The sequence below is a fragment of the Ammodytes marinus genome, assembly GCF_949987685.1.
Source record: "Ammodytes marinus genome assembly, chromosome: 21".
NCBI lineage: Eukaryota > Metazoa > Chordata > Actinopteri > Uranoscopiformes > Ammodytidae > Ammodytes > Ammodytes marinus.
Genome location: NC_137225.1, coordinates 15,214,377 through 15,241,723, shown reverse-complemented (window position 1 = coordinate 15,241,723; position 27,347 = coordinate 15,214,377). Strand labels below are relative to the sequence as shown.

At 43.6% G+C, this 27,347-nt stretch overlaps 2 protein-coding genes across 2 annotated transcripts; both read right to left on the bottom strand.

Annotated features, from left to right (window-relative positions):
* Positions 1 to 285: 285 nt before the first annotated feature.
* tmprss7 (transmembrane serine protease 7) lies at positions 286 to 6,852 on the bottom strand. The gene is made up of 16 exons (XM_080049771.1): positions 6,745 to 6,852; positions 6,585 to 6,652; positions 6,281 to 6,474; positions 6,169 to 6,204; positions 5,851 to 6,079; positions 5,588 to 5,712; positions 5,126 to 5,238; positions 4,888 to 4,994; positions 4,653 to 4,789; positions 4,064 to 4,171; positions 3,753 to 3,860; positions 3,546 to 3,662; positions 2,655 to 2,847; positions 1,721 to 1,989; positions 597 to 733; positions 286 to 471 (listed from the first exon to the last, which is right to left on the bottom strand). The coding sequence occupies exons 1-16, from the start codon at positions 6,835 to 6,837 to the stop codon at positions 310 to 312; spliced, it is 2,196 nt and encodes a 731-aa protein (XP_079905897.1). The 5' UTR covers positions 6,838 to 6,852; the 3' UTR covers positions 286 to 309.
* A 1,484-nt stretch (positions 6,853 to 8,336) lies between these two features.
* spata13 (spermatogenesis associated 13) lies at positions 8,337 to 26,372 on the bottom strand. Its single transcript, XM_080049770.1, has 13 exons — positions 25,812 to 26,372; positions 18,617 to 20,161; positions 14,508 to 14,969; positions 13,247 to 13,391; positions 12,925 to 13,052; positions 12,466 to 12,645; positions 11,735 to 11,914; positions 11,292 to 11,471; positions 10,941 to 11,173; positions 10,400 to 10,529; positions 9,898 to 10,273; positions 9,506 to 9,580; positions 8,337 to 9,399 (listed from the first exon to the last, which is right to left on the bottom strand). Exons 1-13 carry the CDS (start codon positions 25,818 to 25,820, stop codon positions 9,218 to 9,220), a joined length of 3,825 nt encoding a protein of 1,274 aa, XP_079905896.1. The 5' UTR covers positions 25,821 to 26,372; the 3' UTR covers positions 8,337 to 9,217.
* Between the last annotated feature and the right edge of the window lie 975 nt (positions 26,373 to 27,347).

The window sequence follows — 27,347 nt, the reverse complement described above, 5'->3', positions numbered from 1 at the left end:
TTTTTTAACAATTGGAGCTATTGGCTGCTGTGCCCTTGGGCACCTGCACAGCAAGACATAACCTGCCTTTACAAATCTGGCACCAAATTTAGGACATTACATTGGTATGACAGGAGGAATGAATTACAATCCTTCAAGGCACTTTTCCTGTTTACTGTTTAGTGTCAGTCAAACTGTAATAAGAGTAAAAGGTAGATGTTGCTCAGCAAAAAAACACAGTACACTGTATCTTATGTTGTTTTTATTATTGGGTGCGAGCGGCAGAATATTTAAACATTTGCTGGCAGTGGATGAGTCAGATATGTCATGTCAGCTGATATGGCTGTAGATCCAGGAGGTGAACTTGTTGACCCTGGTGTAGACCCCGGGCAGGTTTGGTCGACCACAGCCCGCCCCCCAGCTCACTATACCAATCAGGAACCAGCGACCCCCGCCTGGGGCCCGACAGGTCAGGGGACCCCCGGAATCGCCCTGAAAGAACACAAAGAGTGCAGTTGAAGCAGAAAGAACACAAAGAAGCGCAAACTTTTAATGCACCATATCAAACCACACAAATGCAGGTGATTGTAAGTCTTGCAGCCGAGGTGTAGTCTCACCCTGCAGGCGTCCTGTTCTCCAGAGGGGACCCCGGCACACAGCATGCGTGGTGAGATTGGCCCGTAGCTCTTCTTACAGTCAGTCTGGCTCAGGAGGGACACCTTAGCTTTCTGCAGCACAGAGGGCAGCACTTTGTCTGCAAGGGAGCAAGGTGTAGACGTGAATCATGAGACTGACGGATACAGATATTCACACGTTTAACAGGGCTTCACGCTGAAACAAGCAGCAAATCATAAAGATTGCAGGAGCTGATAAAGATACTCCATCAGATCTTATATAAAGAATACAGCTTGTACAAGGCAGTATTGGAGCATTTCTCTAAATACTGTATATAACATTGAGTTTTTCTATTTTTTATGCCTCTGCCCTGACGAAAGCCGAAGGTCGGAGGCATTATGTTTTCAGGTTGTATGGACGTTTGTCTGTCCATCCATACGGCTGTATGTCAGGGCCACTCTTTTTTTTTTAAAGATATTTTTTGGGGCATTTTTATGCTTTATTGACAGTGCAGAGAGACAGAGGTGAAATGGGGCAGAGAGGGGAGTGACATGCAGAGAACGACCGCGGGCGGGAATCGAACCCGGGTCTGCTGCTGGGCCCGGCCCGGGGGGGGGACGCCCTACCAACTGAGCTAAGGGCGCCCCCCGTCAGGGCCACTCTTGTGAACGCAATATCCCATGAACCCTTTGAGGGATTTTCTTCAAACTAAGCACAGCTGTCTACTCTTAACTAAGGATGAACTGATCAGGTTTTTGAAGTCAAAGGTCAGGTGACTGTGACCTTCTTCAAAGTTTGCACAAATGTCGACTCCGACTCAAAGCTAAAATGCACATATTTTGGAGGTCAAAGGCTACTGAGCTTATTTATTGTCAGGTCGCAGTGACTTTGTACCTTGTTGTAGCTTCTTCGGAGCTTTACCTAAACGTGCTTTCCCCCAGTGTACTTCAACGGTTTGGCAATTGTGTGCCTCATGGATGTATTGATATATAAATTATGTTTGTTATTATAACTGCTGTATTAGATTGCTATATGTAGATGAGCCCTGTCAGACAAACCACACTGAGAATGTCATAGTAATATTAATGTATTAAAGTCAGTGAGCTCTATCCAAGGTGTTGCTCACCATCCTCATAGCGGTAACCCCAGCCAGTGACCCAGCAGCGGTGGCTGTCGGTGACGGTGTGCGAGGGAGAAGGCAGGCAGATGGGCTGGACCAGCGGGCCGAGAGACGGAGGCCAGGGCTTCTTCAGCTGCAGCAGGGCGATGTCGTAGTCAAACGTGTAATCGTTGTAATACTCGTGCACCACGATCCGCCGGATCTCCGCCACGTGTTTGGCACTGCCCTGCGTTAGCATGCCGAGGTGGGCGCTCCAGTAACGTGGGTCAGATAGCCTGGTGGAGGCAAAAGTTAGGAGTTCAAATGCATTGAAATGTAGCCATTTACCCAAAGGACATTTTGTAGACCATACTGCGTTACAAAACTTTTAGTATATGTACAGTAATGAGCCAGAAGATTTTTTTTCTTGTAACATAAAATTACTTTTATCTATCCTTATTTCATGCATTTTTATTTTGTCACTATTGCAATGAGAAGATCAAGTATAAATCTGCTGAATGACTTAGTATCACCGAATGATGTAATAACAGTATGTTAATGTGATGAATCTCTTATTGAGAGAGGAATTAATGTTATTTTATCTTTCCAACCTGAGGACCAGGATCCTTAACGTGGTCCCAGGATAAATCGGTGGGTCACAAGATAATTAAAGAGGCAAACTTCTGTCAGAATAGCATGTTTTTATTTTTTTTATTATTTTTTTCATTATGAAATGCTTTATACTTTTACATCTTTAGGCCTCTGAAACTCATTCCATTGAACTAATCTGAGGTTGAAAACCCCACTCTTTGGCTGTAATACCTAATGTTCACACAAAGGCATAACCTGTAATGAGTGTTTGCAAGTAGATTGTTTTAAAGCAGAAAGGTTATTATAGGCCTAATGCTCCGTACATTAACCAATAAAAGGGTGTTGGTCATCAGTGGTGAGAGTGACTGACCTTTCTTTGCTAAAGCAGTGTGCAGCTGAGATGAGCCAATCAGAGGAGAGGACTGAAGCACCACAGTACAGGTTACCATTGAAGTGGAGACTGACCTGCCATGGCCACTCTCCCTCATTAGAGTTGACACCCCCGACAATACGCTCAGGTCCTGTAGATGACCCCACCTTATTTACAGAGGGACGGCCGCAGGCTGAGGAGCAGACAGTAATGAATTCTGTTCTTATTGTTGTTATAAACTGTACCTTACAAATGGTCACAAGCAGCTACATATTGTCATACTGTAGTTAAAATGATTGAGTCTAACAAAGTAGCATCACCCAGGGAAAAATACAAAACAATACATGTTATTACCATTAATAATATAAGAGAGTTCTACGTGCACAGTGCGCCTGTGTGGTTGTTCAACTACCCTATGCTGACACGCTGAGTCACCACCATGACAGGCCTGGGGCTGCTGCCACCTTATTAAAAACATTGAGCTTTGACTATATGCCCAGCATCAGTGAGTGATCAAAGACAAGCCTGTTCCCATCCCCTTGAGACCCTATCATGATAAAAAAAAAAAACAGCAAACAGAGAAAGCTAATACAGCTGGGGTCACCTCTGTGCTGCAGGTCAGCAGGCTTGGAGCATACTGCCAAGTGGATAATAAAATAACAACGTTCTCATGAGGCCACATAAAGGATCTGGCAGAATAATCACTTTTTACCAAATGCTTCAATTTCGAGCAAATAATTCAGGTAGGACCGTGGGTGTGTGTGTATGTTCAACAGTTAGATAGTAGTCACTATAAAGAAGGACGTGGTAATGTTTTAATATAAAGAGTTGATATTTTTGGAACATTTTGACTTCAAGATGTAAACACAGAGCAGGTTATGCAGTGCTCACCACAGTCTGCCTCATCACTGCTGTCCTGGCAGTCACGGACACCATCACACTTTGCGTTCTTCTTCAGGATGCAGGAGCCGATGCTGCATTGGTACCTGATTGCAGAGCAGGTTGTTTCTGACCAAAGCCCAGAACACATTGCAGTTATTATCGGTTCAACAATGAAAGCTGCACATGTACAGTACAGCGTTACAACAAAGTTCATACCCTGTGTGCAGTTGATCTCATCTATTCCGTTGGCGCAGTCTGTCTCTCCATTGCAAACAAACAAAGGATGCAAAGGACTGTGGCCATCGCAGTTTTTTGTGGGCCTCGCTTTGAAGACAATGCAATATTTTACCAGCGTGTGAGAAATTCCTCAGGCAGATTATACAATTATAGTGTAATGTGATTCTGGTTCCTCACTTTAAAAAAAGAGCAAGGCGCAGAAGTAAAACAAATGTCATAATAATTTTTTATTCATTTACTTTTTTTCATTTTAAAACATCTAGGGTTTTGCAGCTTTCAATAAGACTCACAGCAGAAGACCTCGTCGCTCTCATCCTGACAGTCGTCCAGGCCGTCACAGCGTCGACTCTTCTCCACACACAGTCCTGTGGAGCAGAGGAAGTGGCTCTCTGGGCAGGCTGGTGCACACATGAATGGGGGACGAGAGGTTGTACAAGACATGTGACGGGAGAGAATATTAGAGTAATACAACTAAATAATACTAAGCAAAAGTTTATCTTCCCGCTTCATTTATCCTCTAGGGACCAAATAAAAAGCACCAAAAGAAGCTTCCACTCTATATTTTAAAATGGTTGCAATTGGGTGTAGTATCCTGTCCACAGGCACAGTGACGAAAGTAGTTCTACTCAATTATTTTCATCCAAAACAGATCCACGTTAACAGCATTGTTCACGGGAAGCTGTTAAATGTTCAAACAATGTGTTAATGTCTATTTTTCCCCCAGTGTTTTCTCTCTGTTTAATATATTAACATTTTTGGAATCTACTTCAAAACAAAGTCATAAACTGACAAATACAATGAAGCACCTATGATCTGTCGCTTCCTACAGTGTGCCCCGGCCGCTATAGTGAGTCATGCGTTGGTCCATGCAGTGCTTACGTTGGCTGATATTGTAGCTGCTGTAAGACGCATGAAAAGGCTGAACAGAGTGACGTGAGCTGCAGCGGAACTCCACTTTTGGGCTGTGGTCATCGATCCTAAACACAGTGTTGTGTCCCACATAGCTGCCACAGAAACTGCAGAAGGAAAGAAAATAGAAGAAAAACCTCAGTGTAAATGGTCATTTTAGTCTGATCTTTTAGACCTATATGTGCATGTGTCTGTATCCACATACATGATTTCATTGATCTTCCACCAGCCGTGTTCGCAGCCCTTCAAGCCCTTTGCTTTCAATACATAGTTGTGGAACCGCAGAGCAACTCCTAAAACAGCGTTAGGGGTCTAGAATAAAATATAAACAGAATACATAATCGATAAAAGCCACCAGTTAGAAAAGCTCCCCCACAATTTTAGTCATGTGCGTGCGTGTGTGTGTGTGTGTGTGTTTGTGTGTGTGCATGTGTTTGCTTTACCTCAAACTTCCAGGTGCAGGAGGACTGTGGGGGCAGAAGGCTGGGGTGGAAGGGGCTATAGATCTTACCAGTGATGTCAGGATCTAAATGGGTCTCAATTTGAGACATACACACTGAGAGAGACACAGACAAAGACAGGTTTATACTTTTACCCCCCAGCCAAAACTGTGTACTCCACAGCACTGAAGCATTAACCCGTGGTTCACAATGCTGGGGGCAGGGAAGACTACAGTGATCTAAAGATAAATTGGAGGGGTCAGAAGATAATAAATGAAACCGGAGAGTCAAATACATCCTTTCTATAGGCAAAATGATGTTACTCATTCGTTGTTTCATTTGAAATATTATGAGGTTTTTTTTTACCTTCAGACCTTTCTCCAAATTGCATTTGAAAGAGGATTAATTAATTTGATCCTAGACATATTAAATATCTCTGTAGGCATGTAAGAAAAAGTGTCATACCTTCGTCAGCAATGGCCTCAAAGTGTCCTCTGAAGTTCTTATTGCCATTAGTCATTCTGAAGGACAGAAGCATGACATTGGAGGTAGACACAATGGAGAAAGAGCTGGACACGGGCTCACACAGCCTACAAAAAAAAGAAGCATTTTGAATCAATGCAGCTCTGTCTCATCTGGGAAAACATAACGTTGTCTTGTAAGTAAACAGGCCCATCTGATCTCCAGAATTAGATAAATAAACGATCTAGTGAAAGCTGCAGGCTCACCTGTGCAGAATGCGCCCTCTCATGGGCAGCAGAGCATCGTACACAGTCAGGGCTTCACTCACACAGTCACTAGGCTCAATGAAGAAGGCGCTGACGGTTAGACGAATCAGGGAGCCAGGGACGGAGGTGAGTTTCACATGGCAACTTACGCCACCCCACGACGAGTAGACATTCAATGGGACACTCGCCCCAGGAAGGTTGGCATGCAGCTTATCTACACACTGTGAACCTGGGAGGAGAAGAAACAACCTCAATAGCACCATATGACATGTTGTTGTGTGACTTTCATTATACCTAACTTCAGTTTTATCGCCCTACCTGCTCCGCTGGATGTATAGTCTGATCGATGAACAACTGCAGAAAAGACACAATGATCAATGGCTGCTTTGGTGAACACATTTAAGATGCAGGTGCAAACAAACAGACACACCGTTGACGAGGATGGAGTCTATATCCACAGGGAGACCGAGCAGGTAGCCTACGGAGGACCTGTTCTTCAGGCTGGTGTGGACAGAGTCTCTGAGGATGGCTCCCACACACTCCTCACACACTGCCGGGGACTTCAGTTGTGGGACCACAAACACCATCCAGAAATGAACCAGCACACCGCCCTTGTCGTTGTTACTGAGTGAAGGAAAGCGCACTTTACATACATATTTTTTAAATAGGGTGGGTTACCCAGTCGTAAATCAATGCATGGTGACAATGATTAACTAACTAACTAACCACTGTACCTGAGGTCTGAAATGACAACTTGTTTGTAGAGTCTGGCTACTGATGACGTTTTGTACACATTGCTCACCTACACCAGCAGAAACCGGTCATTAACATTTCTTAGATGCCATGTTCAGCGCCAACCATCATGGGGAATAACAGGGTGACATTGGCACATACCACATGTTGTATTTTGCTCGCCATGGATACAAATTCGAGTGACTCTTCTTGGCGGAACTCGGGGATGAACTCCACATTGGCAACACGGAACATCCCGGCGAAATAGGCTCCACTGTTGCTCTCCCTGCGAACTAAGGAAAGGCAATTTCAAAATGAGAATTATATAGTGCAGTTGTACCAGTACAGTATTTAAAAACATTAGTATTAGTATTGTAACAATGCAATAACAGATTTATCAGTTTTTGTTGATTGTTGTTGATTGAAATTACAAGAATCCTTTCACTCACATATGAACACCCACAGCAGCGACCAAATGATAACCACTACCACAAACACCACGGCTGTGATGATGAGGGTGAGGTGCGGGACGTTCAACAGATACGCCCACAGTCTCTGGAGTCCTTTGGGCTTCCGCCTGGTCTTCCTGTACAACCTGCAGAGCTTGTGTAGAGTGTGGTCGACTGTGGCCACCTCCACCGACACATCTGCAATCTATAGCCAGTAAGGGGGGGGACACATTCACACTCTAATGTATTATAAAAGTTAGCAGTACATTTTGCCCTTTCAAGTAAGCACTTCAATCTGTGTGTGGATTCTAATAGGGATGTGGTCAATGATGCTGAAGTGATACAATACTGTATCGACCGAGTGCGTTAGAGCCTTCAGGACTCAGTGTTAGGACAAAAGGGCACAAGAGAGCGATACTGGCTTTCTTTGAGGACCATGAGAGGGTCCAATTACAAGAGAAACATCAAGATTGCACAACCCTGTCACAACCATTCTTCTCCTATCACTATACCTTATCAAGGTCAGCTAGTTTACATTACAGTAGGCTGGACAATATGCTAATCAATCCTGAACGCGGAGAAAAATTCAGGTAAAGCGCTTATATAGCACAGAGTGTTCAATATGTCACTCACAGCATGTACTGGAAGAACATTAATGTAGTTCAAAACTGTCACATTTTGCCATTGATCTGCCATCAATGATGTAAGCGTGGTTACTGGCTATGATGCTGCATTACTGGTCACTTTAGCCTGTGGAGGGGGAAGGCCCTACAGTCACCATTACATGCAGCGCAGCACTCATTGAGTTACCCGGTGCACATATATTATTCATGCAGTGTCATCCCATACTGTGCAGGCGGCACAAAATCAATCACAAGTTAGCAGGATAAAGAACCCCAACAATTTTTTATTTATTTATTTTTTACACACAATTAATCAAGCAACTTGACATAAAAAGATACACTTTATGGTTTTGATGTGAAAAAATACTCTTTTTTGTTTAAGATAATTTTTTGCTTTTTTAATTTATTGAACAGTTTTTGGAGAGAGGCTCTAACCACTACACCATGAGCACCCAGGAAAACAGACTTATCGTCCACTAAAATCTTCAGGGTTTAATCTGGAAAAAGGGGTGTGAATAAACATCTTAATTCATTGTGATGGTAGAAAAATAATCCCAGTTTTAAGGATATATATTACTCACACTGGCATTGTCCTGTTGAGACGCTTCATCCTCTCCACTCTTCTCCTTGTTCTCCTCGCTCTCTGTGCCCATGACACAGGCATCCCTTTAGGCCTCCATCATCTAATTCCTGATTTCCGGTTTTTAAGATCCATTCTCTTTTTCCACTCCAGAACAAAAACTGCTTATTACAAAACAGCAGTGGACACACTAACTGTGTAGCGACCAACACGACATACGGTTTGAATGCATAGTGGACAGGTGTGTGAAACCAGATCCTTCAGCTCGAGCAGTGGACCAACAGGGAGCTCACTGACGGTATTGTTCCTCCTCCAGTCGTACAGCTAATGTTTCAATCATTAACTTCTATTAAATTCACATGAATTTATATTAAAGTCTGTATTGGCAAAAAATAAATAAAAATAAAAAAAGAGGTGAGCTGCATAAGCAAATAGAATTAGTTTGAAGTGAAAACATTCTCGTTAGGTATGTTTGTACAAGAGTTTTATTTACATTGTTAACAAGGAGGGTGAAGGTGTCAGTTAATATATCCTCTGGCTGTTTTGTGGTTAGAATTGACAGACAGAAAAGGAGAAAAAAAAAGGGTCCAGCCTTTGTGAAATAAACGCAAACCATGTTTTCAACATAAAATCAGTATACACATCGTTGTCATAATTAACATAAAAAATCCTTCAGCTGGAACAAATAAGAGGGGGGGGGGGTCTCTTAAATGAGCAGCATCTTTAACACACCAACAAAACAGACAGTATTTTAACACTTAAGTCAAAGCCCTTTGCAAATTGTAGGCACTGAACTTAAACATGCAACAAAACAAACATGGATAAAGACAAGGCACACACACACAAAAAAAGTCTTGATATTACATTCACTGGCAGGAAGTTACAGGGAAAAAAATAAAGTTTTTTTTTTGAGTCTTCAGGACGGTTCAGGCATGCTCCAATCAGGCACAGGAAGGGGGAAAAAATTACGTGGGAGCAAAGTCTCATTTCTTGAAAAAGGCATTGCGGGTGATGCTGTACAACAGGTGGTAAGGCTTTCGTTTTTGGGGCTCGGCCAGTGAAAAGACCTGCTGCTGAGGCACGCTGGTTGGAATGGTGACGTGACGCTGGTGAAGTGGGTGGAGGTTTTGGTGGTGTGGTGGGACAGATCCAGCGTAACTCATGCCTAAAAAGGTGAACAGGCAGAACAAACAAAGACAACATTTAATTGAAAATGAGAGCTAATTTAAATTAACAGTGGCTCAATGGCATGAAGAAACATATTTTCTTACTTTTGTTCTTCCCCTGTTTGGCTCTTCGGGCATTAACTATGGCCTGTTTTCTTTGTTCTCCACTGATCTCCATTCCTGCCAAGACACACACACACACACACACACACACACACACACACACACACACACACACACACACACACACACACACACACACACACACACACACACACACACACACACACACACACACACACACACACACACACACACACACACACACACACACACACACACACACACACACACACACACACACACACACACACCTTCAGGTCAGAATATTTTCCACCACCCTCTTGGTCCAACAATCTTTTTACCCTGTTCGACTTTGACATCTACCCACAGTAGCTGTTTGGCGTTATAACTGGAAGGTATTCAGCACGACTCACCCATCTCTTGGTCTTCCTTGACTCTGTTTCTCTCCTTGGCAAAGGCCTGTAACCACCTCTGCTTGTCCTGGGCCTTTCTACAGCACAGCATACATAGAAACTCCAGGGTGGAGGCGTTGCGCAGGCGGAGAGCATTCTTCAGGGTCAGGCCCAGGTCTGTGTCCCGCCCGTCAGCCACGTCCAGCACCTCTGTGTTGTCCATGTCCAGCCGCTCACGGTAGTGCAGCAGGTCTCTGCGCAAGACGTCTTTCTTACACAAGATCAGCTGGTGGTCAAACAGGAAGAAGCTGCGCTGATGCATTTTGCCTTGTCGGACAACTCGAGTCAGTTCACCAGAGTGGATCAGCTCTGAGCTGCGTTCCAGCACGTCGGTTCCCTGTGTACAAATCACAAAGTCCAAAGATTTAGAAAACATATTCAACCAGCTTTGGTTTGCAACAACCTTTATGCTCCCGTTAGGAGCAGAGTAAAACTAGGAAGAATATTGATTAGTAATCATCACCTCCCAGTGTAAAATGGCCACCTGCCAGTGAGCAATGGTGTCGATACTTTCTAGCCTTCTTTTCCTCTCATTTATCAGACTGGCCACATTCTTCATAGCGTCATACGCTTTGCTCACACCGCTGTAGTCGCTGAAAGAAATCAAAAGGAACAATGAGTACTGGGTCCATCTTACGGCATTAAATTGATAGAAAGGACATTTCCATTTACAGTAACACACTGCTTTAATCTCAATCACAGAAAGTTAGTTATCAAACCAACAGGATCATCAGGAACCACTAAAGAACGTAAAATGTTTATGAACATTTTGTTAATGACTAAGTCAAGATGATCTAATGAATGAATGGATCTTTAATCGTTATTGAATGGGTTAATGTGAGCTGATGCTAGGCTGTATACATACTTTAAGTATCACTGTAGCTTGTTGCTACAGGAGACAAGCTTCATCGACTCGGGTGTCAGGACATTATGTGACCCTACGACCTGTGCAAGTAGCAAAAGAGCAGTGTATGTACTGGTGTTATACATTTCCTGAGGAGTACCTGTGGTCTTTTGGGGTGTACTTGAGCAGCTCTCCCAGCTGTAGGGGGTATTTACAGATCTTCTGGACAGGTGTGAGCAAGAAACCAGCTATTGAAATGTTGATCATCTGTTGGAGGAGCCGGCACGCCTCAAAGAAATGTTTATATTTGCCCGACTTCATGAGGCGCTGCAGCTCAGCACAGGCTGCTGGATGGGTGTTACAGTAGTCTGAGTAAATAGAGAAGCCCTCTTCCTTAAGAAAAAAAAATAAGAGAAACATTCAATGAAAAGATAGAGATACTGAATCATGAGTTACACAGTGATAAAGGGAATTGTGGAAGGTGTTCTGTGTGTGTGTGTGTGGTCATTACCTGCAAGAGAAAACAAGAGCCTATTTCACTGAGATGTGGTTGGTCTTTGTTGTACTTATTCTCCAGGTCTCTGAGAAACTGCCTCTGAAATTTGTAGATATCCTCTATGTTGCTGAAGATGGTCTTCAACTGCAACTCTGTGAACATGTCCGGGTGTTTACGGCACTGACGGATGTAACCCTGAAAGTTACAAAAGAAACAGTAAGCAGACTATGCTGGCAGATGGTATGAAGTCAGTTCAAATACTGGCCAACAGGAGGCACTGGATGATGGAGATAAACATTTAAGGATAAGAGGCCTGTAAGTTTTAATAACTAGTCATTTCTTAAAATACAAATGTAGCTTATTCAAAATAATTCAAAAAGTTGCAAATTGTTAGAATGTAGGACTGCTTCAGATAAGTCAATCATGTTTATTTGAAATCAAAATGTTGAGACGCGTACCTCACAGATGTCTTTTAGGTGCTTGATGTAGATGCGTTCAGTATTCATGATTTCCTGAACCACATTGGTTCTCATCTGCTCCTTGTGCTCAGCGCTGTGTGTGTCCCGGGGAGTTGGATCTTCTTGGTCCGCTACACTCTCCACACTTCCTGCACTGGAGTCCTCCTGGTTCACTCGCACCTGAAACATCCAGAACAAGCAATGAGAACTCCTGAGCAGCATTCAAATCCTGTTTTGTCGATTGGCTAATGGCTAAATTCTAGCCAGGATTAGTTCCCCACAACATATTTAGTCACCGCACTAATCAAACTGACTAAACAAGTATGGACCCTGGTGAATCTAATAAACAAAATTAACAATTTAAAAAAAGGAGAATAAAAACTACTACAAAAATGAACTACAAAAGGCTCATCACTACGGTAACACCATGTTGAACAAGCTCCCGTGTTCGGAAACATTGATACAGCTACAAGCAATTACACAGCAGACGCCCATCTGCCAATCAAATCAACTCACCATGGTTACCCACAACCTGCCTAATTAAGACTCAACTGTCAATCAACTCTGGTCTCCACAGAAACCAGTTGAACCACTGAGGTTTGAACCCTTCCTCACACAGTGTTAAGAGGGCCAGTGAGGTTTGTTTGGAGCTAAGCCAGTTTGCCAGTCTTTTCTGTGCTGCTGGAGAGCAAACATGTGTCAAAGACACACAGGTCAGGAAGTCCACTTACCCTGACAAAGGTGGAGGGGAACCAGGCCTCCCTGTCAGGCCCCCTGCCCCACCACCAGTCCTGATGAGAGGCCTCCAGCACACGGATAACATCTCCCGCTTTGAAGGCCAGCTCCTGCTCCTCCATGGTCACATGGTCCCAGAGAGCCTCAGCACACACCGTGTGGCCACAGCTTATCCACTGAATACCACACACACACACGGATAAGATAAAGATACAATTACATGCAGGCTAAGCCCATGTCTAACATTTAAGATTACTATGTCTAGATTTTATGTACACTGCAGTGGTTGTCTGTTCTGCTGAACCACAGCCAAACATCTTGAAAACACAAACACGAAAACATTTGAACTTGGCGTGTTTACAACCAGATAAACGGTGCATCATAAATTCAATACACTTCTCAGAGCAGATGTTTGGGAGTGTTGCAACGTGACATGTTCCCCTCCTCAGCCTCACCTCGTTGAGCACAGAGAGCTCCACCCCGGGCTGAAGGTAGGGCGTGACGTCAGAGAGCTCGTCAAAGCTGCCCTCTTCCTCCTCACTTACACTGTCATCAAGTGTTGCCGAGCACTCCGACACACCATCTGCAACACACGTACAGAGTTTAGAAAAATTGAAGAGAGATGATTTAAAACAATCCAGAAAACAAGCCCCAGATGCAGGCACACCCACACCTGGCTCCACGCCAACACTTTCCTCCAACACAATTAATGACATTCCCAGACTCGGCTTTCCCACGGAACTAAAATATGAGATCGACAACAACCCCAGTTCTCACCGCTGAGCACTCTGTGCAGCCTGCGCCGTCCAACGCGGTCCAGTCCGATGGGCGTGCTCTGGGAGAGGGTGGACGGGCGGAACCTGGCCGACACGGCTCTGTAGGGGGGCACCTGGTGGGAGGGGATGGGTGGCCGTGACAGGGGCTGCAGAAAGGACAACAAGAGTTAACATAGGGGAGAACGGGGTAATTTGTCACACGGGTTGGTTGTCACAATCGTTATATCTCGGAACCAGAAGGCGCTGTCTGTGAAACAACCCAGTGCATACCAAACTAGACAAGCTGCCAAGGCTACAGTAAGTTATATAGGCCTATTTGTCAACTTGACAATGCAATTGCATTTTCAAATTTAGTTCTGCTTTCTTGCCTTCTTTTCAAGATTATTCCCATTAAGATAACATTGTGAAAAAAACAACCCCATAGTGTATGACAACCGATTGATTGTCACAATGTGTTAGGGTGTCTTTGATGATTAATTTCTTCTTTATTACAATAAGATAGAAAAAGTGAGGGGTACACATTTCAAGCCAACACTTTAAGCTTCAATGTAATGTAGGAATGACCATCGAAAGATGTTTAGTTGATGAGCAATTCTCAGTAGAGTAAAAAGTGTGCTTACTTACCCCGTTCTCCCCTACCTAATGACTCAATGTCAAGTAAAACCACCAATACCTCATTCAATTATCCTGCCCTTTCTTTTTTCTTTTTCAATAACATAAGCTTTAAACAGTAGAGATAAATCAAGAATTATTTTTATATATCTGTTCCCATTAAAACACAATTTTAAACAAGATGTGTTTTACTTTCTTGAGAGGAACACTTGTTCCTTCCTGAATGGAGTGCAGTCATTTTAAACTCATCTGTTCCCTTTACACTATCTGGGTTTTCCCATAGTGAAAATCTGTTGCTTAAAAACAGCGAGGCTAACATACTAATTACCACTCACAAAGCTGGCATTGGCCGGAAAAAGATAGTTTTTTCCTCCTAACAATGAAGAGTATGCACAGTGATCTTTAGAACACATTAGAAACAACAAGGTGGAGTCGAGTATCAACATACTTATAATCACATATCTCAGTGTTTGAAATCTCCCATTAGCAACTAGATTAGCCTAAATGCAACCTTGATTCAATAATTTGACTGAAATTAAAGTGCACATACAAATTTCTAGTTTCATAGTTTCATACACAATAGATGGGAATTCAACTTTTTCACTTTTTTCTTCTTCTAGCAGGTTTGAACTGTAATAGGAAAGTCTTACAGAAGGAAGGCGGTCATCCTTCTCCTCAGCATCAGGAGAAAATAGTTCCCCAACTCCTAACGCCGAGACAGGTCGCTGCTTCCTGCCTTGAACCTCTCCATTACTGCTGCAGCTCTCCGGGCTCTCTCCACCAGCGCCTGCGTCGTCAAAACTGCAACTGCCGTCTTTATGCAATGATGCGTTTGCTGTCCTTTCTTCAGTGCGCAGTTCTGCCGCTTCCTCGAGAATGTAGTGCTTCCTGGAAATGAGATGCCCGTAGTCGGAAATGGGCCGAGGCCTCGCGCGCCCACTTCTCCGTCTGGGCTTGACGGAGGACGTTTCTGTGGAAGCTGGGGATGCATCAGTGGACGATGTGGGCGACTCAGAGAGGGATGTTGGAGAGATAGGAGGGGTGCTGCTGGCTATCGGAGAGACTTCCTCTGTTTGGAGAAATGCTTGAGACTCTTGTTGATCTGATGTCGCCTATTGATCAAAAGGAAAAAGTTAAACATGTAATGTTAATATTTACTCTCCGCTTTCCAATGACCTGCAATGAACAGACTACAGAGATGGAGGACACAATGTTTGCTGGAAGGAACATCTGTTAATCAGAAACAGAGGAAAATGGTACTGCGAGTCATACAGTTTCAAACTTGAAGCAACCGTTTAGGCAGAATGACAAGAATCCGTTTGAAACTATTCCCTTGAACTTTATCGGGATCATCGTGAGAAACTTTATTATCATGTGAAAGTATTGGAGTTCTCACAGTGATTTGCTCCATATATTGAACACACAATAAACCCCCATGCTTATCAAGTTCAAACAGAAATTTCCCAAATATTCCCACAATTAATTGTTATCATACATTTTCATTGTATGTCAGCAGGTATTGCAAGCTCAAATATTGGTTTTACAGTAACTCATTTGGCAATTGTTGTTCTAAGTCTGTTAGTCAACCAGCGATATTATACCTCACCTCTTTGTTTTCTCGATACGGGTCGGATCCCCGGCGTATGCACTGGAAAGGCACACAGTGGCCTAGCACCATTGTGAAATACACACAAACACAGACTGGCCTGTGTCCCGAAGGCCAAGTCCCTAATTCCCAAGTCCCTTTTTTTGAGGCCAGGGAAAGCCACTTGATTTCTAAAGTAAAGAAATCAGAGGCAAAATCCTCCTACACCTAAACACAAACCCTTTTGCTAGAACAGCTGGTTTATGGTCCTGTCTACCTGGTGGTGCTGCCGGCTGACCGAGGCCCAGTGTCCATGGTGCTGGACTTTGATCCACTGAGCTTCAGTCAGCATTCACTCATGGCTGCCCGCCCCCCTACAGCAACGGGACTATGGAGCTTTTTGCGCAAGGGCCACTAATCATAAACAAAGCCTAATGATTAACTGTGCTCCTTCAGTGTGCCTGGTAGCACAGAGCAGCTGGCTTCAGCATGTGACCTTGCTGCTACAGCAGAAGGCAGTATGTCAAACTCCAGTGACAGGAAGAGGACAGTAAGGAACGCCTCCATCTTTATTTATTCGACACCTGAATGGAATTTGGGCACACGATCACAGCGCGTTCTTTTTAGCTTCCGAGCTCTGACAGGTCTCACACTAACATTAGAACCTATCTGAGTTGGTTAGAATCACGCCAGATTCAAAGATCCCTTTATATCATCACTTCTCAAAGCTGTGGGGACAAGGGTCAATGCCAGTCACCTGATAGATTGGCATCCATTAAAGATTCCGCTGTTCTAAGATAAGACAGGAAGACATTCAGTGTTTCTCCCATCTTTGAGGGCTTCCTTCCTCTTTGAAACTTCACAGAAAGCTTGTAATCTCTTGATTTTTAAGTCAATGACAAAGGAGCAGCTAATGTGTGATTGTGTGCACTTACACTTAACACTTAGCAGCCTTGTGCTCTTTTAGCTGCAGCTTTTTTTTTTTTAGCTTTTAGATACTCCATCTGCAAGCAGTTATCGAGCAGATAACACTCTAGCATGATGTAATCATTGTTTTACACACGTACTGCATCGCATCAGAATATCTTTACAAAGATCTTTAACCAGTCACTCTCCCAGCCACTGTCCCATCCTGCCTGAAGTCCTCCACCATAGTCCCCCTGCCCAAAAAAACAAATATCACCACCCTCAATGACTACCGGCCAGTAGCACTCACCCCGGTGGTGATGAAGTGCTTTGAAAAACTGGTTCGTAGTCACATCATGTCGTTCATCCCCCCCTCCTTTGATCCACACCAGTTTGCCTACAGGGCTAATAGGTCCACTGAGGACGCTGTGGCCACAGCCCTCCATGCTGCACTGTCCCACCTGGAGCAGCAGGGGAGCTATGCTCGGCTGCTCTTCATGGATTTTAGCTCTGCTTTTAATACCATCCTACCACACAGACTGGTGCTCAAACTGTCAGACATTGGAATACCACACTCCACCTGCCTTTGGATTAAGGACTTTTTAACAGAGGGTAAGAGTGGGCCCCACACCTCCACTGCCCTCAGCCTCAGCACTGGCTCCCTGCAGGGCTGCGTGCTGAGTCCTCTGCTCTATACCCTCTACACCCACGACTGCACTCCCGCCCACCACAGCAACACCTTCGTCAAATTCGCCGACGACACCACAGTAGTGGGGCTCATCTCAAGGGGGGATGAGACCCACTACAGAGACGAGGTGGAGCGCTTGGTGGGGAAGTGCAGTGCCAACAACTTGCTCCTCAACACTACAAAGACCAAGGAGCTTGTTGTGGATTATAGGAGGAAGAAGACGGCCATCCAGCCGCTGCTGATAGGCGGGGTCTGTGTGGAGAGGGTCTCTGACTTCCGCTTCCTGGGAGTTAACATCATGGAGGACCTGACCTGGGGCGTCAACACCACTGGGCTAGTGAAGAAGGTCCAGCAGAGACTCTGCGTCCTGAGAGTTCTCAGGAGGAACAACATCCCCCAAAAACTGCTGGTGTCCTTCTACCGCTGCTCAATAGAGAGCAACCTGACCTACTGTCTGTGTGTCTGCTTTGCAAGCTGCACGGTGGCACAGAGGAAAAGGCTCCGGGGGGGTCATAAAGGCAGCGCAGAAGATCACTGGCTGCCTTCTTCCCTCCCTGCAAGAACTGCACAGCTCCCGCTGCCTCAAAAAGACTCACTCCATCCTGCAGGACTCATCACACCCTGGTCACAAACTGTTTGAACTACTGCCATCAGGCAGGAGATACCGGTCAATGAAAACAAAAACAAACAGACTACAACACAGTTTTTACCCAACAGCCATTACCTCACTAAATGCTGCTAAGACTAGGGCATAGTGTGAACCATTTGTGTAAAGCACATTTATGAATGTAGATGTTGTTTGGGTGTGTCTTATGTCCTATGTGTCTTATCTGTTCCTTTTTTTATTGCCTATAGTTGACTATTTTTATAGTTTTAATTTAGTTTTAATTTATTTATTAATGTATACATTGTAATGAGAGAAATCATTTTCTCATGACAGATGTTTTGCACTTTACAAGGACTGCACTTAATTTCTTTGTACCTGTTACAATGACAATAAAGATATTCTATTCTATTCTATATCATGTGCCATTAAAAGGTGCAGTATGTGCATTTTTCAGAACAGACTTGGTAGAAATTGAGTATTATATTATTTATGTTTAAATGAGTGTATAAATCGCTTGAAAATAAAAGTTATTTTTAACATAATATACTATCACCTGCACACAATTGACCAACTAATGGCCTTATAAGCTTTTTTTTATATACACTGTATATGGTGGTTGTCCGCTTGAAATGCTCCTGCTGGAGGACAAAGATGTACTATAGATTAAATAACTAGATACATCTTCACCTCATCACTTGCTGCGATGGAAGGACTTGTAGGCAGTGGTAGGAGATGCCATCTTTAGTAACTAGCTTATTCTCCTTGAAGGCAACCGTAGCTTATGTTAATTCTCCAAATAGGAGTAGAGATGGAGCGTTGCTATCTAGAACTTTAACCAGATGACGACAAAATATTCCTACATTACACACTGCACCTTTAAGCAGGGAGAAATACACAGTATGTTCTAAGACAATTTAATTATTACACATCAGGCCCCTGTTGTTATCATTACGCATATGAGCTTCTCCCTTACCTCATTTGGAAGCAAGTTGACCTCAGTGCATTCTTGTTGTTGTGATGGCTCTTTTTGGAGTGGAGACGAGTCGCATTCTGCCGCCTGTTGATAACCACTTGTTGTGGCTACACTCATTGAGTCATACTGAGCAGGTGAAGTGTGCTCCGCTCTCCCTAGGGGCTCTGGAAGAAATGGGCCGATAAGGACCTGGTGCTGCTGTGGGCTGACGTCACATTCAGGGGTTTGTCCGTCAGACGTGACCCGGGCTCTTACGGGTGAGGGCCGTCTCCGTCTCTCACTGGTCGTTAGGCAAGGCACACGGCGGGAGTAGTCGTCGTGGATACGGCTCAGGGGTGTCATGGGAGATGGAGTGGTGGGGCTGGGGGAGGGACATGGCCGCCGTCGGACAGTCAGGTCAGTCATGCTGCTGCCGACTAGCTTCAGCATCGGCGCCTTGTTCTTTATGGGGCCCTTCGTGTGGTCCTGGAGGTCAACTGAGGACGTGCTGGCTGCCCTTTTGAAATATGACGTCCCATTTGATGTGTCAGTCCTCTGGGAGTTTTCCTGATGCGAAGGAGGAGGTCCCGGAGATTGGGCTTTACGTCTGAAAGGTGCCTTGAAAATGTTAAGATTATCCGCGCTTTTGCTCAGTCTGCTCAGCACCTTGAAATTTGTGCCCTCGTTCTTGTTCTCCGTCTGGGCATTCACATCAGATGACTGTTGTGGTTTCTGCCTGTCCTTAGCTTCATTTGTGCTTCTTCCTGCTAGTCTTCCATTGGCCGTGTCCAGTAAAGAGATGCGTCCTGCTCCGTACGCTCTCCTGATGCTCCTGGAGAATCGAGTGTTGCGCGTCAGACCATCTCCTTCATCATTTTCGTCATCATCGACGTCTTCAATATCCGATCCAGGTTGGCAAATTACAGCCAACGTTTGGCTAGTAAAGTTTCCATTGGACACACCGTATCTTTCTGCAAACTTTACATGGTTTGTTGCATCATCTAGACCAGTGTCAACATTGGCCACAACCGTGCCATTAGCCCTTTCCTGATTAGACGAAGGGACGTCGTCTCCATTGTGAGCGATTGCCCCTCTACTCTGTATGCCCTGGAGGACAGAAGAGCGGAGCTTTTTGAAGGAGTCCACAACAGCCAGTCCAGACAGTCCTGCCCAGGACTGGGGGCCAGTGTTGCTGTCACTGCTGTTGGTAGAGCTGGAGCTGTCAGTAGTTGGACTGGGAGCAGGGACGGGGCCCTTCCTTGAGTTAGAGAAAAGCTTCATAATCCTTGAGGACTGAGGCTTCCCCTCAGGTTCACCTATAACAGGGTTGGACCAGGCGGAGGAGTTGATGCCATTCAATTTGTTTTCATCAGTACCCGCAATCACAGGCTGTACTTGGGCGCCACATCCAGACAGCAGATATGGGACTGCATTTCTGTCAGCATGACTGTTGAATGGGTATATGTCACTAAGGGGCCGGCTCCGGATCAGCGGGTCAGCTCTGGAGTTGTGGAGGCACGGAAGAGGGTCTTCGCTTGTGGACAAGACCCTGTCCTCCTGTTCTGCCTGCAAAACCAAACAGAGATATATCTTAGGGATCTTTGCATGATACATTTGAGAAGAATGAGCGGTGGTAAATAAATTAGCTGATCACTGATCAGAGCTGAAACTGATCCGGAGGTAACTAGAGAGTCAATGTGCTGAAAAAAAAACTAAGTATAACAAAGTTATTTTTTCCCTAAGGTAAAGCAGTAAAAAAAAATACTGCTGAAGAGAACACTAGCAGGTAAAGTACATACAGTAGACTTAAGTGGATGGGAGCACAAGTTTTAACTGTTGCATGTTTACAGTACAATGTGTACACGTTTTTGTATGTAAGAGAGGAAGAAAGGAGACAAACAGATGACCCCAAAGCTGAATATCCCTCAGTGTGCACAGTGTAAGACCTAGAACACTGCGTGCATTTGTTTTTGGTGCTGTATTTCAATGTCCAAGGAGAGCTGAGGCCCAGGTTGGGGTAGAGTTGTTCTTAGTTCACATTATGCGAGTGTGTGTGGGTAAGTCAGGGCAGTGGCTATTGCAGCTGGGCCTTTGAAGTGGGGCTTTGTGAGCATGACTAAGCAATGAAACTTGCTAATCCATTGTGATTAATGCAATAAATTGCCCTGGTCTCTCCAGATCACATCTTAGATGATAAGATGATGGTGTGGTGCAAGATTGTGTGGTCTTCAAATCAGTGACATACACTCAACAAAAATATAAGCGCAACACTTTTTTTTTTGCTCCCATTTTTCATGAGATGGACTTAAAGATCTAAAATTCATTCCAGATACACAATTGTACCATTTCTCTCAAACATTGTTCACAAATCTGTCTAAATGTGTGATAGTGAGCACTTCTGCTTTGCTGAGATAATCCATCCCACCTCACAGGTGTGCCACATCAAGATGCTGATCTGACATCATGATTAGTGCACAGGTGTGCCTTAGACTGTCCACAATAAAAGGCCACTCTGAAATGTGCATTGTTTTGCTTTATTGGGGGTCTGGGGACTCAGAACCAGTCAGTATCTGGTGTGACCACCATTTGCCTCATGCAGTGCAACACATCTTCTTTGCATAGAGTTTATCAGATTGTCAATTGTGGCCTGTGGAATGTTGGTCCACTCCTCTTCAATGGCTGTGCGAAGTTGCTGGAGACGGCTTATGGTGGAGAAATGAACATTCAATGCACGAGCAACAGATCTGGTTGACATTCCTGCTGTCAGCATGCCAATTGCACGCTCCCTCAATGCTTGTGGCATCTGTGGCATTTTGCTGTGAGACAAAACTGCACATTTCAGGGTGGCCTTTTATTGTGGACAGTCTAAGGCACACCTGTGCACTAATCATGATGTCAGATCAGCATCTTGATGTGGCACACCTGTGAGGTGGGATGGATTATCTCAGCAAAGCAGAAGTGCTCACTATCACACATTTAGACAGATTTGTGAACAATGTTTGAGAGAAATGGTACAATTGTGTATCTGGAATGAATTTTAGATCTTTAAGTCCATCTCATGAAAAATGGGGGCAAAAACAAAAGTGTTGCGTTTATATTTTTGTTGAGTGTAGTTCAACTCTATATCCAAATACAGAGATACCGGTCTTTTAACAGATAATAGTCAATACACCATATTTTGTCATTATTATCCAAGTCAGGAGTTACATTTTTAGCGTCAGTCAGTCCTAACACAAACAAAATGCATTTCTTTTAGCTTTGAAGGCAGTGTTGCTTCCTCTGACTGCTATGTATGTGCACATGCATGCAGGGAGTTGCCGGGATCCTGGAACGTTCCCATACCTCCCGTCCCTGTGCGTGTTGAGCAGCAGATGGGCTTTCTCTGTGGAATCTGCTGTCACTACAAGCAGCTCCCTCCATCACACTAAACACTTACGTAAACACAGAGCCACCGCTGCCAAGCACCGCTGCTGACAGACAGTAAACACTCCTCTCCAACAATGTGCTGCTTTCAAAGCTAAGCTGAATTGTCTACTTGTACTTTCCCGTCTTCACCCACCAAAGAATCACGCTGACCGGCAACTGGAAAACTTGGCGAGATCAATTATTTTTTCCAAGCAGAAAGATAGGAGATAGGAAAAGGAATTCCTGCAGCTGGAGCAGCTTGTTTATGTTTGTAACGCTCACGGCATTCTATCAGCCATTTAACCAACTGGGCTATCCTTCAACACCTTTCTGCCTTCTCACTGCACTTGGAGCCAAAGTCACAGGCCAGTTGGATTCCACTGATTCTTGGCAGAGCTGTTAGTAAGAACCAAGCTGCTGCAGGTGGTGACTTATATTTCACAAAAAGACAACACAGACTTAAAACATTGTCGTATGTGCCACGTTCCATACTGCAGGAACCTAGTTATTGTATTGTTTAACTATTCATTAAGAGAATATTAATCTTAACTGAATGCATCACTCTCAATGCCAGTCTTTCATGTTAGCATTAATGTCCCTTGAAGAGAAACTTGATTGCTCAGTCTGTGTATTTTCTATTAATACCAATTTTACAAAATTTCAGCACTGACATTTGCAGTTTATTTTCCAATTGTGAAAAGTTGGGCAGTGATAAAATATTAAAGCTAGTGTACTGCTTTGTACTTAAAACTCTGTATTTTTATACTGTCCACAAACACACACATTACAGAAATATCTTGGATGCAAAGACATAATGACCCATTTCTGAACAATATAACATAACAAAAACCATCAATAAAAAAATATAAATGTAAAAAATTATTTACTACCTCAATGTCTTCAGCTAGGAATATCGCAACAGACGATTTACTTATGTCTATATCACGCCCCACTCTCTGTGAATGCAGATGACTTCTACCATGATGAACTTTCCTATATCATCTTTGCTCTGCCTGCACCAGCGTCACTGCTGCTTAATGGTGGATGGGAGCGTTGCTTTGGGGCTCTTGGTCCAGAGTTAATTAAGAGCTCAGGGAGGAGTCACCCCCCCACGCACATGGCAAACCAGCTGGAGCCATCCCAAGATTAGACTCCCGGAGTCCAGGATGAACATGCACCCATATTCTGTACACAAAACATACACAAGGGCGAAAGGAATGCGCTCCAAAAACACATGCACAATTAGGCAAAGCATCCTCTCTCTCATAGTGCAGGACTGAGCGGGGAGGAAGGCATATCAATCATTGACTCCCCTTCCTGTTTGGCTAGAAAACCCTTGCGGTTATGTAAGGAGTCATAGATGCGTATAGTGATAGGTGACCTCCTACCCATAGTTCACCTCTGCAGAGCTTTGCATTGCCTGAGGATAACATAAAACTTATTAGGCCAAAATGAAGCAAGCATTATAATGGAAGACAACCAGACAGGGTGGATGGAGGGAAAGTAAGCTTTTCTGTCGTTTTCCATTCTGTGGCTTAACTCCAAGACGGACAGAATCCCCCTGGAGCAATGTGCACCATTCCCCTGTAAGCTGTCAGTCGTCTATTTGTCTCAATGAGTTACAGCTGTGTGAGGAAGACGTCCTCATAGGTTGTCCTCAAACAACGCCACAGAGCGTGTAACAGATTGGCTGATTATCTTAAATCAGTTAGTGTAACTTTTGTGAAATGTAAAATGAACATATGTTCGCTACTAGAGAAAAAGTTCACTGTATTTTGACTTTCAACTGAATGCATTCGCGTTTCTGGAAGTATCAGCATCGGGAAAGATTAAGAAACACTTGACAATGTGCAGTATTAAATATTTTAATCACTATTAAAACCTTTTAATCCTTGATGCTTGTTAGCCGACCTCATAGCCTGATTCTGAACAAAAAAACTATGAAGAAAATCTACTGTGTAAGGGTTTGTGTGTGTGCCTATAGCCTATTCCATCTTCCACAAAAGTAATAATCTGCTTAGTGGAGCTTTACCAGTCTGTGTTCAGGACTAGTTTCATCTACACATGATACCCTAATCAGGGCGACAACTAGGCCATTCAGCACAGACCGAGTGTGACACCAAAACATTGTTAACAGCACACCAGGACTGGACAGCAGGGGCCAACTTGGCTTGTTTGCACTCTACATAATAAGATTTAACGTAGCTAGTGAGGAACATTCAGATTAAATTTTGATTAAGTATGGTACAGGAAACACAGGCTTTTCCAGTCTGCCTGCCGTAAATAGTTTTTTCTAAGTTAAGTTCAGGGGGAAATCAGACCCGTGCAAAGGCATTAATAATAACTATATGAAAAGAGCGTTTTACTGACGGTCTCGTTTGCTCTTATGTGACCATCAGAGTAAAAATTCGACTCATGTTAACATTGAAAAGTTCTTCGTAGGAGGTTTAACTTCATCAACAGTGTGCATAAGAATTATGTCACTTCTTTGTTTATCTCGTGGCACTAAGACCGACCGACATGGATCAGGTGAGCACACATGCTTCCGGTTCAGTTTGTTTCTTGGTTAAAGTTTCATATTTTGGCCATGACCTGGTTCCTGGTTTTTTGATCTGATAGAAAGAATGAGATTGTGAGATGCCACGCCCCTTTTCTATAGAGCGTGGGAAGTAGAGTCAGGTACAGGTCAGGCCAAACCAGGGAGTGTCTTCACTCTCACACAGGCAGCCACTTACTCATCTTCTGTGGACTGTCATAGAGACAGACAGACAGACAGACAGAAATCTAATACTTCAGTGCACAAGGCTTAGAGAGGACAAAACAACACTGAACCTCTCTATCAATAGTCAACAGTGTAACCTGACAGCGGTGCAACAATAACCAAAAGGCTGCTCTATCAACCTTCAAAGAAAATACCATGACAACAGGAAGCTTATCATGAGCTCAAATCTCCTATTATGTAGATCTGAGACAATATTAAACATGTTTCCCTGTTGGTTTGTTCGTGAGCTTGGAAATAGCTTGTGCTCCAGGTCTAAAAGCAGCAGTCACTGCAAAATGAAATTACTTTTTCATTCTGTGGACTTAAGGGCAAAAAGAAGGAAACAAATGCAGAATAAGTTAATAAACTACAGGAAGAAAGTGTCTTGTGAGAAATACAAATGTATCTATCAAATAGAAAGTGTCCTAGTAAACTGATATTGATTTTATATACCCTCTATAAAACAGAGAGAACTTTGTCCTTTAACAATGAATGGCATATAAATGAGTGACGTATAAAAATGTAGACTATCTGGGGGAGCCGTTAGAACAAGTTTGTTCACTTTACTGTGAGTAAACTTAAGTGATGACTACAACAAGCGGAGCTAAGTTGGTACACGCAAAGAATGAAGCAGACTCTGAAAACAAGGAGCCAGCTATGAAAGGCGATTAAACTCAGTACTTTTTCTAAGCTCATGAAGAACTCGGGGCCATACTGCTTATTTATTTCTGCATTAATTAACTTTCTTCGGCCATAAAGCTCTTTGTAGTTAGTGCCTCCCACTTTCCCTCCTTCACCCAACTCCCTGCACAGCCTGGCATCTCCCACATCACTATAACAACCAGGGCTGTAATGCACTACAATAACCCCCTCTAGTCCCATTTCAACCAAAGGCACAGGATTGGGGAATCAATGCAACTGTAATATGATCCACCTACGAATGATATAAATAATTAAAAAAGGGAATTATTTTATTACACAGTGTATGTGTTGAGTTAGCAGTCGTTGCGCAGTTAAGATAGCTGGAGAACACAGAAAACTTTTGCTCACCCTGCTCATAGTCGCTGATGTCCTGCTGACCTTTTTGTCTCACATCAACAGAGCAGCTGTTTTTGTTGTTTTAGCCATAGTGAAACAGCCTCGGTTTCTCTGAGGTCCAACCGCTCGCTGCCTCGCACTCCAAGTCCTCTCGTGAAAACATGTCGGGTACAAAAAAAAAACCCACAAGTGCGCTGCCCCCCTCGCTAACTAGTCACCCCGCGACATATTGAGACAAACGACTGGCTGACTTCTTCAAAGACACCGGGCTAGCATCTGTAGCTAGCTCACGAGCTCACTGATAAACTTGTTCTTAATTGCGCAAGATCTTCAGTCTTTTAATTTATGGTTTCACCGAGAGGCAAAACCACATGGTAGTCAAACAGGTGCATAAAATAAATTCTGACTCATCCGATAATTTTCTAAATTGGTCAAGAAAAGCTCGTAATTTCCCTGTTGGTTGCAGTTAAAAGAAGTCTTTCTTGGAATACTGGGTTCCCGAGCATCATTATAATGCACTTGTTGCAGTGTTTGCAAGGGGCGGAGCTCCGCGAGGTTACGATCGAGGTTACTGGTTGACCGCAGAGTGACCATTCTGCTGACAGCCAATCACGAGTCGGTAGATCAGTCGAAGACCTCAAAACCGCGCCCACGGTGGAACGCTGTTCATTGAAGAAAAAAGAAAAGAAAAGACAATGGACCTGACGCGCCTTACTTCCTGCACTCCTCTGAAGACAAAAAAAGACTAGACCTTCCAGTTGGTGCTGCGCCGTCTTCCTCGTGCCATATCTCTGTGTCATCCCAAGACAATTAAACACTAAGGTATTTCTGTTTTGCATGCCCATCCCCAAATACCAGAGGAAGAAACAGGAATGCTTATCATAACACATCAAACAGAGTAGAAGAAAAACACCCTCCTCAATGTTCAGGTTATTGTTATATCTGATAAAAATGCTTTCATATAATTGGTATAAAGTTTTTTTTTAAATGATTTACAGGTTGATGCTGAAGGCCATAGCAGAATTACATTTTCAAGATCCTGAAGTTTTATTGATCTTACCTTGTAATAAATAAAAATTCAGATTACTTCGGTGAAAGTAGCAATACAACAGTGTACAATAATAAAGTATAGTTTCATCAGCAAGATGTAGCCTACTCAAAGTATCTTAAAATAAATACTTGCAAATGCAGAATATTTCCCTCTGAATGTTACTTATATTACATAATTATATAGTTAGGCTATAATATAGTTATATTACAAAAACACAGTAGAGCTGGTTTGAACCACTTAAATAACTGGGTAGTTATGTTATAACAATGAGTTGTATTTTATAAGCCTGCTATAGTTGTGCATATAAAATCCGCTATAGTAGTCCAATAATTAAGTGGAGTAAAGTGTATGTTTAATTCTGAAATCTAATGGAGGAGAAGCAGCATTAAAAGGGCAATATTAACTTACAAATGTTTACTTAGATAGTTGAGTAAATGTACTAGGTTACATTTCACTGCTAGCACAATGCATTGTACAATCAACTCAAGTTTAGAGGG